The sequence below is a fragment of the Nannospalax galili genome, unplaced genomic scaffold, assembly GCF_000622305.1.
Source record: "Nannospalax galili isolate Female #2095 unplaced genomic scaffold, S.galili_v1.0 scaffold9, whole genome shotgun sequence".
NCBI lineage: Eukaryota > Metazoa > Chordata > Mammalia > Rodentia > Spalacidae > Nannospalax > Nannospalax galili.
Window position 1 is genome coordinate 7,252,436 of NW_008360332.1, and position 16,511 is coordinate 7,268,946.

Here is a 16,511-nt window from a genome sequence, read left to right on the forward strand (position 1 = left end):
TGAAGAAAATCTAAAATCCGTTGTACCTATTACTAAGCTGAAAAGTAAGGCACCTCACTGGACGAATCAAATAGTTCATGAATACAAGAATCTTAGTACAAGTAAGGGTGTCAGTAAGGAAATGTATCACCTGCAGCGCATGTTCTTACAGAACTGTTGGGAAATTCCTACATATGGAGCAGCTTTATTTACAGGACAGATATTTAGAAAGGCAAGCCCCAGCAATCATGAAGTCATCCCTGTGTACATAGGAGTGAATATAAAGGGACTTCATCTTCTCAACCTGGAAACTAAGGCTTTACTCATCAGTCTTAAGTACTGCTGTTTTACATGGCAATTAAGAGATGCTGGTACTTGTTTTCAGATCCATAGTATGGAAAATAAAATGAGCTTTATAGTACACACAAGACAGGCTGGTCTTGTCGTAAAACTACTAATGAAGTGAAATGGACAGTTGATGCCCTCTGAAAGAAATTCGTGAAGGAGAATAGCTGGTATTCAAGCCACCTCTGCAGAGTTTTTTCCACGAAAGATTTCTTAAAATGTTACTATTAACAAGGCACTTAGTATCTTGTAATATATATGTATGCTATTACGTACACTGTACAGAATCTGTACTTATGTTTGGTGTGTAATACACAAATTTTATATGATAGGCTCATAAGCTATTCTAATTTTTGAGAGAGACCCATAAACATAGAGAGTGACAGTCTGTATCTTATTAGACAAAATAGTAAGCTTTATAAAAAGTTATTTTGATAAATGGTAAAGAATTTAGAATAGAAAGTGATGAAATTAAAATGTAGCTTTGATATATCTGTGCTATTTCAAAATATACTGAAAACGAACATGATTTGAATAAAATGTATTTTCTACTTGGAAAAAAGATATATGTGTATGAAAATGTCACAGTGAAGTCCACTGTTTGGATGCTAATTAGAAAAATGAATAAAAGACTAAATTTTAAACATTTTATTCAAGAAGATAAAAAAAGAACTCTAATACAAGCCCAAAGAAAATAAGTCTCAATAAATAGAAACTAGAAAACTAGAGCGTTAAGCAAAAACTAAAACCAAGATAGACTTAAAGTTTTTTTAAAAATAGGAGTTGGGGATTTAATGCAGTGGCAGAGCTCTTGCCTAACAAGTGCAAGGCCCTGGGTTCGGTCCTCAGCTCCAAAAAGAAAACAATTAAAAATAGTATTTGTTTAGTGTGTCTGTGTATATGCATGTACATATGTGCCATGGCAATATGTGGAGGTCAGAAGACAACTTTTGGGAGTCAGTTCTGTCTCTCTACTATGTGGGTTCTGTGCATCAAACTCAGGTGGTCAGGCTTGATGATAAACACCTTTATCTGCTGAACCATCTTCTTGACCACCCAAGATAGATTTTTTTTTGAATAGTTTTTTTGAATTTTATAGTAGTCAAATCTTTTGCAAAATATAATCAAGAAAAGGCAGGCACAATAAGACAATACTTGGGAAAAAGTAGGGATCTATCCTCAGTAAATTGTTCCTATTTTTACTTTGTGTGTGTGTGTGTGTGTGTGTGTGTGTGTGTGTGTGTGTGTGTAATGGGAAATTGAACACGGGGCCAGGCACATGCTAGGCAAGGGCTCTACCACTGAGTTCACCTTCAGCCTACAGTTTTTAAAATTATATGTAAGAAAAGAGCATAGATGAGTTTCACCTACTAAATCCGAAAATCCAGGTAGAATAGATGATTGTTTTGAAAAAAAAAAACTTCAAAAAATTTATTTCTGAAAATATTTGAAGACAGTTAAAGATTAACTACTAGCAAAACTGCATCAGGCCCAGACTGTTTTCAAGACAAATTTTCTCACAGCCTGTTCTTTTCTGCCTTTGTTTTTCATTAAATTTGGGGTCTTGTGTAGCTCATATCAGCCTTGAATTCTTGGTGCTAAGTGCTGGAGTTATAGGGTCACCACACCTGGTCCTAAATTTTTGAAGAATAGATAATATCTATGTTCTCAACTATAGTAGAACACAGAAATATCTGGAGCATTACCAACTCCTTTTATAAGACTGAAGCTTATATATGAACCCAATAAAGAAAACCACTTATTAAAAAGAAGCACAAAAACCACAGGCCAAATTCGTAAGATAAACTAAAGTGAATCTTTTAAGCAAAGGATTAGGAAGCTGAATCCAGTATCAGTGAAAGAATAATTCAAAAGACCCTAAGATTTATCCTGGAATTTCCTGGTTTATTTAACTTTGGGAAATCCGTAAATGAACTTCCTTATGTTAAGAAAGGAGAAGAAAGCAGAGCTTCTTAAACTGTGGGTCACAGCTCCACATCAGGTTGTAGAAAGACTTGGAGATTGCAAAGAATTTGGCAACTGTAAAGATTTTTGAATGCTTAGAGAACAAAAATTAATTCATATTCGAACATGTAACAAATCCAAGGTGTTTCTGGCAACACCTGCCCTGTTCATGGTGTGACTTCATTGCATCCTTGGTTTTGAACACACAGCATGCACACTTGGCTCTGCGAGCCTTTGTAGCTATGCACTAGTGACAAACATAACCTGAAACATCCTGGCTCAGGTTTGAGACTATTGTGCATTATAAATTATAGTGTTTTTACTGTCCTTACAAAGTTTTCAGTGCATAGGAACATTTTTGGCTTAATTATGGAAAAAAAAGACTTTCAAAGTTTTGTACTGTCATATCTCAACATCTAAGTATCAAATTAATGTATCTTTGGGTTAAGTTTTATTAGAATATATTGTTTTAAAAATTGATCTTTGAGTTGCTGACTTGAGTTTCATAAACAATTGTTCATTGCATTTTATCTTGAGATAGGACAAAACTCCTAATAACCTCTCAAGTGACTCTAACCATACACTCCTGCCATTTTTTACTAGGTATTTATGCAAAGTGGAGTTCTCAGCATTGAATTATTAAAATCAATATTCTGACATATTCTGAAGATGCTCTATGTCCTGTAGTATCAGATATTCAGTGAGGATTTAATTCTTTACATGAAAACAATGTAAATTTGCTTTCATCTATAATAAAAGGTAAAATTATATGAACAACAAAGAATTCTCTTAGAAGACATTTCTTTATTATTTTATCAGTACATTTGTGAAGTGTTTACCTATTTTAAACCTCTGTGTGTATGTGTGTGTGTGTGTGTGTGTGTGTGTGTGTGTGTGTAAACATTTCTCAGGCAAAAAGGGGTTACAAGTAGAAAAAGCTTGTGAAGCCCTGATCTAAACAAATGTTGTAAAAGAATTTAGTAAAACCCAACATTTCCTAATTGAGACTGTCATTTAAGAATGGAAGGAAATTGCTCTAAAGTAAGAAAAAGTGTGAAAAAGTGTGTTCTGAAAGCAACACTTGCCAGTGAAACCTTAGGAGTATTTTCACAAAAGACAGGTATAGGGCAAGGTTTCTCTTGATGTTACCTCTATTCACAACTATTCTAGAAATTCTAATCAGTGTCAGACTTCAGAAGAACAAACAGGAAAGGTGACATCATTTAAATAATGACTCTAAAGAATCAATGAGAACCGCTTAAATATATTAAGTAGATAAAAAATCAAAATATACAAATAAGTACATTGCCTACACAGCACTAACAAAATGGTACAGTGGAAAAGGGTTACATTAATGATGAGAATGAAATTCATTAAAACCCAAAACAAACCTAGTAAGAAAGTTGTAAGAATAAAGAAAACAAAATAGCACAACTTTAATGAGAGATATGTAAGGGTTAGCAAATAGAAAGACACCACGTTTCTCTCTGGAAAGATCAGATATTAAAAGAAGTTCATGAACTGATTCTATATTTCACACAAAAGAGGAAATAGGAAGAGCTAGGCTTCCCTGAAAATGAAGAATGTGTTATTTTTTAAAAATAAACCTCAACAAAACCTATAACAGCATAATAAATAAATAAAATGTCATACATGGTATGGACCCAGAAACAGATTAACTGAATGTTGAAATTAGTGAATACTTGAGGGAGCCTTGTTTATCGTATGAGTAGCATTTCAGGAAAGTGGGAACTAGTCTGAACGTTCAATAAGTAGAACTGAGAAAATGATCAGCTTGGAAAGATGAACACGTATCTTCCATAACTTATAAAACAAAAAATCTCCATATGGCTTAAAGAATTAAAAACAAAGTTATAAAGAATTAGGATAAGAACATGGGAGAATATTTTGTATACTTAACTGGACTAGCAAACACCAAATGGATTAATAAGAAATGTGGATGACAGGCCTATAGATTTGGGACATGTATCAAAGTTTAAAAAGTCAATACTTTTATAGCAAAAATTCCAAAGTAGAACCCTACATTGAAGGCAATATTCTTTGCATCAATTCTTATGTTTATTAAAATTCAATCATATGATACATTTTTATACATATAGGCCAAAGACAGAGAAATATTAGTAATTGAAATAAAAGTAAGTAAGGCCTGGGGTGTTAAGGTGTCAGTGAATAATGGAATATTCCAAATGAGCCTCTAGTAAAGCTTCAGATAAGGAATGAACTATGGGAAGGTCTTTCAGAGGCCTTGGTGGACAACGTGGCATCGGTGGCATTTGAATGGAGATGAGGACAAGCACCTGCATTTTATAAGCAAGTCCATGGAACAGAAGATTAAACTGGATTATATTTTAAGTATTTTTCTCTCATGCTATGATTTTTCCAAACAGGTAAAAAAAAAACCCAGCAATACAATTTTGCTATTCTCCATCCAGATGTCTCATGCTATGAATCCCAGTATCACTCAAAATTCATGCAAAAGGTGAGTTATAAATAGATGCTCAGAGATTTATTCTAGCTGGTTAGAAATATTATCTCTAGATAGAGCATGAGGCATCCAAGCATCAAAAAGAAACTCATCTCAAGTACACCTAATTTTCAAAGCTATTTGCCAACCATGACAGCACAGCTTTACACAGATATTAAATCTTGATTTTAAGTGCTCCGCATATAAACTTTCCTACTTGGGTTAGGAGTTATAATCAGATTTTTAAAACCTCATTTCATATTTTATTTCCATTTTCAACTTTTTCCCTTTCCTTTTTCATGTCCAAAACCCACTAAGCCATTTAAGTCCTGTGGAATGCTTATAATTCTCCCCATCCCACAGAGATAGATTATTTTCAATGGAACTGTTGCATTCTCTGTAAAGTCAATCAAGGGGTGAAGCCTTAAGAGCATGAATGTGTTTCTTTTCCATCCACTGTGACTCAGTGCTGGAAAGAAGTCAAATACTGACCACAGCACCTCTAGTTCCTCTTGCACCCTTGGGGCCACTTTCCCCAACTTGTCCAGGAGCGCCTCTGCTTCCAACTTCTCCTGTGGGTCCCATTTGTCCTTTATCCCCCTGTGGATGGCATTAGCATGAGAGAAAAGTGAGCAAAAATAAGTTTATTAGTTTATCTAACTGCATCATATATTTGAATGACTCTAGAGGATACCCATAAGGGAAACAAAATTCTAAAAATGACTGTTGTCATTATTGTTGCTTTTTTTTTTCTTTTTTTTGTGAGACAGGGTCTCACCATGTAGCATTGAATGTCCTGAAGCTTCTTATGTAGACCAGGCTGACCTTGACTTTGTGCGCAATTCTCCTGTCTCTGCCTGCTGAGTACTGAGATTACAGGTATGAGCCAATATGCCTGGCCTAAAATTCTGTAAATTATTAACTTTGCTTTAAGTTAGCAATGCTGCAGACTATCTCTAACAATAATAAGATACCACCACCACATGTTATTTGAAAAATAATAGTCTTGGAAAGAGAAGATTAAAAAGACAATTTTTAAAATTAAAATAAATTTAATTAAATAATAGTACTGTACATTATTGTGGCAAATAATAGTTATGGATGAAATTATATATAAAAGTTGTAAAAAACATCATCATTAATCAGATAAAAGTATATTTAGCCTTCTTTTTATTTTTTCTTTAAAATATTTTAATTTTTAAAATTTATTTTATGTGTATAAGTGTTTTGCCTGCATGTATGTAAGTGCACCCATGTTGTGTGGTGCCCACAAAGGCCAGAAGAGAGTATCAGATCCCCTGGAACTGGAGTTAGGGATGGTTGTTAGCTACCACGTGGGTGCTGGGATTCAAATCTGGGTCCTCTGCAAGAACAGCCAGTGAACTACAATAGCCAGGAACTACAATATTGTATGATTTAAAGTTAGCTCTATAATGAATATACACTGAACTGTCATAGTCCAATGGACAAACTGTCTTGTGCTTCACCAATACCAAAGAAAATTATTGAAATCATACAAAGATAAAATTTTCATTGTACTATATTAGAATTTAACAAATATGTAACTTATATATACTAAGCAAGCAAATGAAAAATTTCTTTATTTCTGGTTTTTATTATATGAGAGAGGTAAGAGGATTCATTAATATTTTCAATTAAAGAAAACATTCATAATGAAACTAGAAATGATAGTAATCACAATCTTTCTCCTCTGATATTTTATTAGAATTATTACCAAATAGCACAAATGAAATACTATTTCCACATTTTATCTTTCTTTGTCCATGACTTTTTGGTAAATAAGAGATAAAGAAAAAAAAAGAGCAAAGATTGTTTTTCTAAACTATGAATTAGAGAATCTGCCTTCAAACAATCAAGATAATATATACCCTATTGGATGAAACAAAAATCGACATAGGTATGTTTCAAAGCCACATTTATAAATCTTCATCACTTTGTATCTACTACAAACAAAATCAGTATAGTATTCTGCAGAGCTCTAGGTACAAGAAAGAAAACCAGAAAAAAAAGATGTTAGAAAAATTACCTTTTTTCCTGGACGACCTCTTTGTCCTGGGGTTCCCAAAACTCCTTCAGGTCCCTGAACATTCAATATAAAAAAAAATAGGAATGATTAAAGAGAGTCTAGGGTTTGGATGCTTATACCAGATAACCACTGAATTGAACAGTAAATACAAATGAAAGTTATTTTTCCAACAATATTATGTTTATATAATTGTTTTAGAAAGGTCATAGTGATTTAAGAAACAGTGTTATAGCAAGTTATAAACTTTATACACACAAAGAGGCCAACATAAGAAAAATTGAATTGTCCTTTAGAAGAAAATTACTTGGTTCTAGTATACCCATTTTAATTAATGAGACTATAAAGTATACCTAAATGCATTCATTTTATCATTTTGGTGATCTACATTATAGTTCAGCATTTTGTTGAAAGAATATGATTCTAAAATGCATCTATTACGTGATGAAGGAAAAATCTCAAAATGTCAGTGGTGTGGAGACTAAAAGAATACAAGGAATAGGAAAATGCAGCGAAAGAAGGCCACAGGCATATTAAAATAAACAATAGTTCACTTCAACTGGTAATTTGTTTAGCCAAAAATAGAGTAAATGTTTGCAAAACGGAGTTTTTAAAGTAAAAAAGTGAAGTGATATATGGATTTTCATATCAACAATGATTAAGTGCAATCCACAGTGAGCCAGATTGCAAGTTCTAAAATGAGTAATAATTACAACTTTCTTTTCATTAGTTGGAAATGAAAATGGAAATTTAAAATTTGTGTCCCTAAAGCTTGGCAAACTGATGCAGACAAGAAATAAATTGTGGTTTACCGCTGTGCTGTGCAGGCTCTTGATAAATATTTATTGAATGAATAAACAGATACCCAAGGAAGTGACTCATGCCCCCAATTCCACAGAAAATGCCCTTCTAGCCTCTGTTGCTGTGTTTAGAGTCCAAAGTAGCTATGTCTTATTGCTGTAGTTATAGCTGCATCCAGAGGCCGAAAGGCTAGGTGCACTTTTGGAGGGCTTTGATGCTAACTAAGAAGCTGATTAACCACCATAGAGATTTTAACTGTCAGACTTTTCTGGTTCAGGCACTTAATTGCTAAGCAGCCATGGGCAGATTATTTAATTCATTAAAGGTCTCTCTTTTCTTCCTAGATAAAAGGGGTGTAATAAAACCTCTTAGAAGGGTTACTAAGAACCAGTGACATTAAAATGCATGGAACTCTTGGAAAGGACTAGGCTTATAATGAAGAGCTTGATAAATGTTAATTTACACTAACTTCTGCTTATTCAAATGTATAATTATTTAAATACATACAGAGATATTATTTCATTATAAAAATATAATGAAAACTCATGTACTCACTACCCATGTTAACAAGACCAATATACGCATATGTAATTAGAACTTCATTTATACTAGATCTCTTTAAGAACAACATCCACTTTCCACATAGGGCATAATCAGTGTCCTGGAATTGGTTTTTAAGAATCCCATAAATTTCTTCATACTTTTACTGGATTAGATCTGATCCTCAAGCAATATGCTATTATTTTGCAACTCTTTAAACATTAAGCAGTGCCATATTTTGTTTCTTCTGAGACTTTTTATTAACTCTTTTTGCTTTTATCATTACTGTGTCTTTAATTCTTTTACTTAAAAAATCTATTAACAAATTCCACATTATTGTCAAATCTCAATTTAATCATGTTTCTTAATGATTAGACTTTCCCTTATGACAATGTTGCATTGAATAAACTTCTATGTGTCCATGTCAAGGTTTTTTTCAAGGTATTTATCCTTGAGTTGAATTGCTCACTTATAGACATTAGCTACTGCCAAATTATGCTCTAAATTGGTCTTGCCAATTTACATTTGCACAGCAATGTCTGTGAGTTCTAATTACTTCACATCATCTGTCATGTTTTGCACTCTCAGGCTTATGATTCATCTGCTTCATGAGTACAAAATCGTCTTTTGTCTGCATGAGAGAAGACTGATTACCTACTCATAAAGTCACTGGGTAACTAAGTGTGAATTTCTCCATCTTCCCACTGTTTTACCGGATTGTCCTTTTTTTAAGTTACATATGAAGACATTTTACACACATTGCAGAAGAATGGGTAGAAAGAATATAAAAGCCCAAGAGAAAAGATACCGACTGCTAGTTCATGCATTCTAGACATGATAGGGAAGTTGCACCAATGAAATATCCACAGCTTGGTAGTCTAACAAGATCTGCATAATGACAAAACCAATTGTCATGCCAAGGTAGATGGGGGAAATTCAGAGTCCCACCTCAAGATGAGGACCTACAGGCAATCAATGGATGCTGAGGGAGGGAGAGTTGGTTTTCTCCAGGGATGAGCTCCTTGAGGTTTTCTAATGCCAAATAGGCAACCCTAAATACAGGTACACACAAGCATTACTAAATGGACTCAGTGCATTTTATACACACACACACACACACACACACTCATGTAACTAACAAGTAAGAGGAAAAGAAATTGAGATGAAGTGGGGGTGAATAGGAGGAGTTGGTGGGAGGCTAGAAGGGATACAAATAATCGAAGACAGAATTCATGTATGGAATTATTAAAAAAATTACACATATTAGTAGTTTCTTAATTTTGTATATTATTGTGCTGGATAGCTTTAGTGTCAACTTGACACACCTGGGTTGAGGGAGCCTCAATTGGGGATCTGCTTCCATAGGACTGGCCTGTGGCCATGTCTGTGGGTCATCTTCTTGATTACTGAGTGATGTGGGAGGGCCCAGCCCACTGTGGGTGGTGCCACCCCTGGGCAGGTGGGCCTGTGTGTCATAAGAAAGCAGGCTGAGCAGGGGCCAGGGGAGCAATTCAGTAAGCAGTGTTCCTCCATGGCCTGTGCTCCAGCTCCCGCCTCTGGGTTCTTGCCCTGACTTCCTACTTTGGGCTCCTTGATGAACTGTGACCCAGGAGACATAATATAAAATAAACCCTTTACTCCCCAAATTGGCACTGGTCAGTGTATTCTGTCACAGCAATGGAGAAACAAACTAGGACAATTATGAATCTCCTCCCTCTCTTCCTCCTTTCCTTCCTCCCCCTGCTCTGATGAGTTTTGATATGAATCCCAGGCTTGCCTAGAACTATGGAGCTTATACAGGCCTCAATATCATGTTAATCCTCCTGCCTTAGCCTCCTGAGTGCTGGCATCACTGGCACAATGAGAAATGGCACACAATGCCAGTGATGCCAGAGACTTATTGTTTCTTTGTATTACAACTTTTGATTAACATAATAATTTCATTGCTAATTGTACTAAAAATTCTAATTTAATTTAAACTAGCTTTCTAAGCATTTGCCATTGATAAACATAGAATCTACTGTTGTTCATTAATTTTACATTTGCAGCTATAATTTGTAGTTTTGTTTCATTTTGCTATAGAACAAGTATTTCTAGTCATTTTATCACTATTATTATAAACATTATTCTGAGAAATATTATATAGAAAGAGTGGCAATTCCTCATTTTGTTGTTAAGTATGGGTAGAATGGGAGTATTGATAGTAGTTTGGGTAATTTTTTTGATTTATTGGGGGAGACAATATTCTTTCTTTAATTGTAAAATACATGACTCAGATTTATAACATTTATTTTATTATTTTTATATGTATGAGTATATTGCCTGCATGTGTGTAAGTGCCCCTGTATTGTGCATTGACCACAAAGGTCAGAAGAGGGTGTTGGGTTTCCTGGAACTGGAGTTATGGACCATTGTTAGCTGCCATGTGGGTGCTGGAAATTGAACTCAGGTCCTCTTCAAGAGTAGTCAGTGCTCTTAACTGCTGAGCCATCTCTCCAGCCCCTCACATTTATAATATTTAAAAAAATCTAAAACGGGGGCGGGGAGCTGGAGAGATGTCTCAGCGGTTAAGAACACTGTTCTTGTAGAAGACCCGGGTTTGAATCCCAGCACCCACATGACAGCTAACAGCTGTCTGTAACTCCAGTTCCAGGGGATCTGACAGCTTCTTCTGTCCTCCATGGGCATTACATGACACGGATGCACTTACCTACATGCAGGCAATACACACATACACATAAAATAAAAATAAATATCTTTTAAAAATCTAAAACTTTGCTAAAATATTGATATGAGAGGATTTACAAAACCCTTAACTGTATTGGTCCTTCACAGATAAGTAAATTCAAATATATGTATAGTTGTTGACATGCAGTGATGCACTGTCTACCAACAGTCAGTTCAGCTTAGGCATCATTTGCTTAGGAAGTATTTACAATTTGTAGAGCTGCAATGCATGATTAAAATGAAAGTGCCGACATTGGTAACACTGTCTAAAAGGTATATAATTGATGCATTTGTTACTCTGAGGATGAACTGCACAGCCATCTCTATTTTTAAACCTCTATTCTCATCTCATTTTCAAGTTAGTAATCTTGCTTCACAACTCATTTAGATACAGTAGCAGTCAAATTAGAAGTCTGAAGTCATCTCCCCAAACCTATCTACCAGCATCACTGATGCCTGTGCACACACATATCACTCTTGGTGGGAGGCCAGCCCCTCCCTTGTGTACCTGGATTCCTTGCCCACTCCCTTACAACCCTCTCTTCTGAGAGTCCACTCTTCACTGAATATCAACGCTTCTCTCTATCAGATCATTCCCGGTAATGTTCATGTAGATTAAAAGTTACTCAAAAAGAAATCCTCAAACTTATGTGCCTCCCTTTCCCTTTCCCTCACTTCTTTTCCATTCATTCATTTATTATCATTAATTCATTCACTTCTGTGGTTTTCTAGAACCATCCTCTCTTTCCCCTCCTTACAGCAAAACTTTCTGAAAGACTTGCTTTTTGTGGGGGTCACTATTCAAACCTCTCATGTCTCTTCATTTGGGTTTTCATTCTCCCCTTATTCCTGAAGCTGACCTCTGTGTAGCCAAAGCTAATGGTCATTTTATCTGAAACTTCGTACTTAAAAGCCTTTGTTTTCATTGTAACACACTTCCCTGGTTTTCCACTTACAACATCTTAAATAAAGAGGTCTCCTCCTCTATCAAGTTTTTTAATGTTGATGGGCCCTCTTCTCTTTCATCCGTTTAGGTAATCTCCTCCTGTCCCCACATCTTTACCACCTGAATGCTCATGATTCCTAAATTATATAGCTGATTGTCTTCCATAATGACATCTCTTCTTGAATTTCTAACAGGCATCTTAAATATGATGTACTCAAAATCCAGCCCTCAATTTACCTCCTCCCACCCCTAAGCCAGGTCTCTCCTAATCCTCTCCATCTCCACTGTAAGGGAGCAATAGTTTGGTGAAAAATTATTAAGATATTTTACTCTCTGTCTTTTAAAATACCACACTTTGCCACTCTTTTGTGCCTAAAAGGTCAAAGGCCAAAAGAGTGAATGTCTTAAGAGAGAATTTTCTCTTTCCCGTCTCTTTGTCTTTTTAACATTTCATGAATTGAGTGTGGAGCACTCAGTACACACAGCTCTTGTGTCCTTCAGGGAAGACAAAGATACTTCCTATCACTAGATTGTAGAGAGATGAGAAGTAAATAGAATTCTAGACATTTTCCCCAAAGAAAATGTGGGAAGGCCTAGAAAGAGAGAGAGAGGATGAAGAGAGAGACAGAAACAGAGAGACAGAGAGAGATAGAGAGACAGGGACGGAGACAGAGAGAAACAGAATAAGTAAATCCATTCTCCTACATTTGGAAAGTAATAAATCCTGTTCTCCACCATTCATTCAAGACTCAGAAAGGTATCTTCTATCTACATATTAACTGCATTGTAGCCAGATCAATATAGCTGCTCAGTAAGGTCAAATAATGAAAGCTATATGGTTAAATTTTCCTGGGCTATTTGTTTCCTATCAATGTAAGGAGCTTATAAGAGAAAAGTCAGGACTCTAGGAAGACAGAGCTCAGTAATGGGATCTGAAGGGTAAATGGCCTGGGTTAGGCCTGACTGGCAGTCACAGACGATCTGAGAGGAATCTATAGCAAGTAAAGGGTAAAGAAAGAATGCCAGTTAGTCCATCAAGGCAACACCCACTTCCCCCACAGAAAAAAACTGCCAGAGTACAGAAGGGTAGGCAGTGGGAAAATGTGTGTAGGGCATTACTATGCCCCAGTCAACAAGAAAACACTTGAACTGACATCCCCACCCTTGACATCACAGGACACAGAGACTCAAGTCCTGGAAGGAGTGGAAGGGGAAGGCCATGGGGTGATGAAGTAGAGAAACTAAGCTTCTTGATGGAGCACTACCTGAAGAAACTACTAAGTTACAGGGTCAGCACTTGGCTGGGTTGAACTTTACATTTCCTCTCTGCCTCCTCCACTCCCCCACCTCATCCCAGTACTAGAAATCAGCAGCTTGTAAAGAAACCCACACATGAAGAATCATGCATTCGCATATATTTGGCTATGAACTCGTAGCCTTGTTACATACCGAATGATATGATCACTCATTCAGCTGTTCAGACTAAAAGCTGGAGTTTATTATTTACTTTTTCTTATGTTTCCCACATCTACAGGCAAATCCATTTAGCTAGATTGGCAAAATGTCTTGAATCTTATCAGGGTTCATGGTCAGTAGGATTCTGCTAGACTCTGAGACACTACTACTTGTCCTCTGAGTACTTGGTCCACTTTTCTTCCATAGTTCAATTCTTTATAATAACCTAAATGAACATTAACAATCTTAACCATATGCCTATCACTGCTTAAAATATTCCCAGTGGGTATTCGCAATTACAATAACATCTTTATTGCAATTAGAATGACATCCCATTGTGGCTGCACATAGTCTGATTCTCAAGATTTCTTCACTGCCGTTTTCCCATTATTTTCTATATTTCTAGCTACATGGGCATTTGCTCCCCATCCCTTTTTATACTTTATTATTAATTAATTAATTAATTACTATTTATTACTTTTTGAGACAGGGTCTTCTTGTAGCCCTAGCTGCCCTAGAACTCACCATGTACACCAGGCTGGACTCCATCTCACAGAGATCTGTCTGTCTCTGCTTCCCAAGTATGCCACTACACTCAGCTATTTATTTTTATTTTTATTTTTATTTATGTGCATGTGTGTGTATCTGTATGACTGTATGGCACCTGTGTGTGTGTATTTGCAGAGACAGGGTCTTCTTGTAGCCCTAGCTGCCCTAGAACTCACCATGTACACCAGGCTGGACTCCATCTCACAGAGATCTGTCTGTCTCTGCTTCCCAAGTATGCCACTACACTCAGCTATTTATTTTTATTTTTATTTTTATTTATGTGCATGTGTGTGTATCTGTATGACTGTATGGCACCTGTGTGTGTGTATTTGCAGAGGCCGGCAGATCCCCTGGAGCTGGAGTTACAGATGGTTGTGAGTTGTCTGCCGTGGATGCTGGGAACCAAACTCAGATCTCCTGCAAGAGCAAGAAGTGCTCTTAATCACTGACCATCTCTCCAGCCTCTCCTTTTGCTTTTTAACAGGCTAAATAATATCTTTCTGCCTTAGGGACTTTGCAGTAGACATTCTCTTCCCCTAAAAAGCTGTTTTTCTTAGGTATTTACAAGGACAGCTTCCTTTCACCCTTGAGTGCCTGGCTCAATGTAACTTCAGGTAACACTTCTGTGACCAACACAATTTAAGGTAGCTCCTTTACTTAGTTACTCTATACCCCAGTGCCACGCTTACTTAATTTTTTTTGCAGCACTTATTATTATCGGAAGTTATCATTGTTGTTCATATTGTCCTCCCACCCTAGAATATAAAGCTCATGACAGCAGTGACCTTGTCTGTTTTGTTCACTGCGGTAATGTTAGTAGCCAGAATTATGCCTGGCATATAACTGATACTTAGTGCTTATTTAATGAATGACTATTAGCTTTACATATATATTGATGGAATACTTGAAAGTCAGAATACATACTCTAAGTTGAAAATATTTAGACTTAATCAGATACTAAGCTAGTCTGCAAAGTACTCATTTGTAAAATCCAGAAATTGGAGTCAAAATATTACTTATGCATTTCAGATCAAGCAATGACAAAACTGGCCTAACACTTATGGGAATTTGCCCCCTACCCAATAACATATCTTGAAGAATAAAAAAGTATGAATAATAATCTAGGGAGGCTTTTATTATAATGATAGAAGAAACATTATTGAAATAAGGCAAGCCCTGTCCTCACACCTCATGTGTTCAGCAAATGTGTACAAAATTTACCACACATGAAATCCTAAAAGATCCATTTGTTCCACTCCCTAGAACTGTGAAAATACTACAAAAATCTCTCACCCTGTTTTGTCTTTTATTCATAACTTTTGGTTTTACTTCCAATATTTTCTACACATTCTGTAAAATATCATTTCCTTTAAGGTTAGCATCACCCTCTGCAACCCATTTAGGTATTAAGAGGCTTGTGGGGCGTACAGGAGAGATGGCAACACTTTCTACAATGTGATTGTTTAAACTGAGTTCTTTAATAACTGATGCAGAAAAAATAGCATTGTTTTGTATGATTTCTATGCTATTTTATTTTGTGTGTGTATGTGTGTGTGTGCATGTGTTGTGTGTGTTATGTGAGTATGTGTGAGGTTTATGTGCACGTGTGTGTGCTGGTATGTGTGCATGTGTACAAAGGCCAGAGGAGGATGTAGGCTGTCCTGCTCTATCACTTTCCTCTTTATCCTCTTGAGACAGGCTCTGTCACTGAACCTGGAGCTAGGCCAGCAGCCAGCAAGCCCCAGCGATCCTTCTGTCTCTGTCCCCAACAAGGCTAGCATTACAGGTCCCTAGGGTCATGCCCAACTTTTTATAAAGGTGCAGAGGATTCAAACTCAGGAACCACATATTTATGAACCAAGTGCTCTTTCCAACTATGCCACGAATCCAGCCTCACGTACATCTCTTTTCTATGTGTAAGTACAACATACATCATGTGGATAGAGATGTCAACATGATGTTGCCTAGTGAAAAAACAGGCCAAGTTGTGATTCCCTATTGATTACTTTAAGGAGCTATATTTTTATGCTTCTTCCTAAAATATAACTCACTTTAAAAAAAATTGTTGATCTTTTTGTGTGTATTTCATACAGAACATCCCAAACAATCTTACTCATCTATATACCCACTTCACAAATGGCACCATCCCATAGCCCTCCCCCCTGGAGCCCATATACTCTGTCATCCCTGTTACTATCCACTATGTTGTCAGTGCCCCCAGCTGTTCTCCAGTGCTTTTCCATTAACTGAATCTAATCAGCCTATCTAGAGTTCCTTGTTTTAGGAAGATCCCCTCTTCCTCATCTAGCAGCAATCAGTTGCCAATATTCCTTCAGATAAGATTGGGGTCTGCTGTTCATTTTCCCAGTTCTATGCTGGGTTACTGTCTGCCTGAGTTTACATAGGACTTCTGTATGCTGACACCATTGCCATAGATCATATGAGCAGGTTCCGAAGAGCTTGTAGGACTCTGTTTCCACATAGTCATGAACCTATTCCCTGGCTCTTACCACCTTTCCACCCTCTCTTCCATGATGGTCCCTGAGCCTTGGGTGGGAGAAGTTTAATAAAGGGGTCCTGTTCAAGGACCAGCATTCAGCAGACTCTTGATCTCTACACTTTGGCTATTTGTGACCTTCTGTGTTCCTGGCCGTCTGCTGCTTGAGGGAGCTTCA

General features: G+C 36.5%; 1 protein-coding gene and 1 pseudogene across 2 annotated transcripts in view; one reads left to right on the forward strand and one right to left on the reverse strand.

Annotated features, from left to right (window-relative positions):
- The window catches only part of LOC103728119, a 2,217-nt pseudogene extending 1,736 nt beyond the window's left edge, over window positions 1-481 (forward strand).
- Window positions 1-16,511, reverse strand: part of Col24a1 (collagen type XXIV alpha 1 chain) — a 354,563-nt gene that overhangs the window by 92,631 nt on the left and 245,421 nt on the right. For both annotated transcript variants that reach the window (XM_029560281.1, XM_029560280.1), the window contains 2 exons: window positions 6,822-6,875; window positions 5,267-5,374 (listed from right to left, as the gene is read on the reverse strand). In XM_029560281.1, coding sequence (XP_029416141.1) covers window positions 5,267-5,374; window positions 6,822-6,875 — 162 coding nt within the window. The remainder of the gene's footprint in view (window positions 1-5,266; window positions 5,375-6,821; window positions 6,876-16,511) is intronic.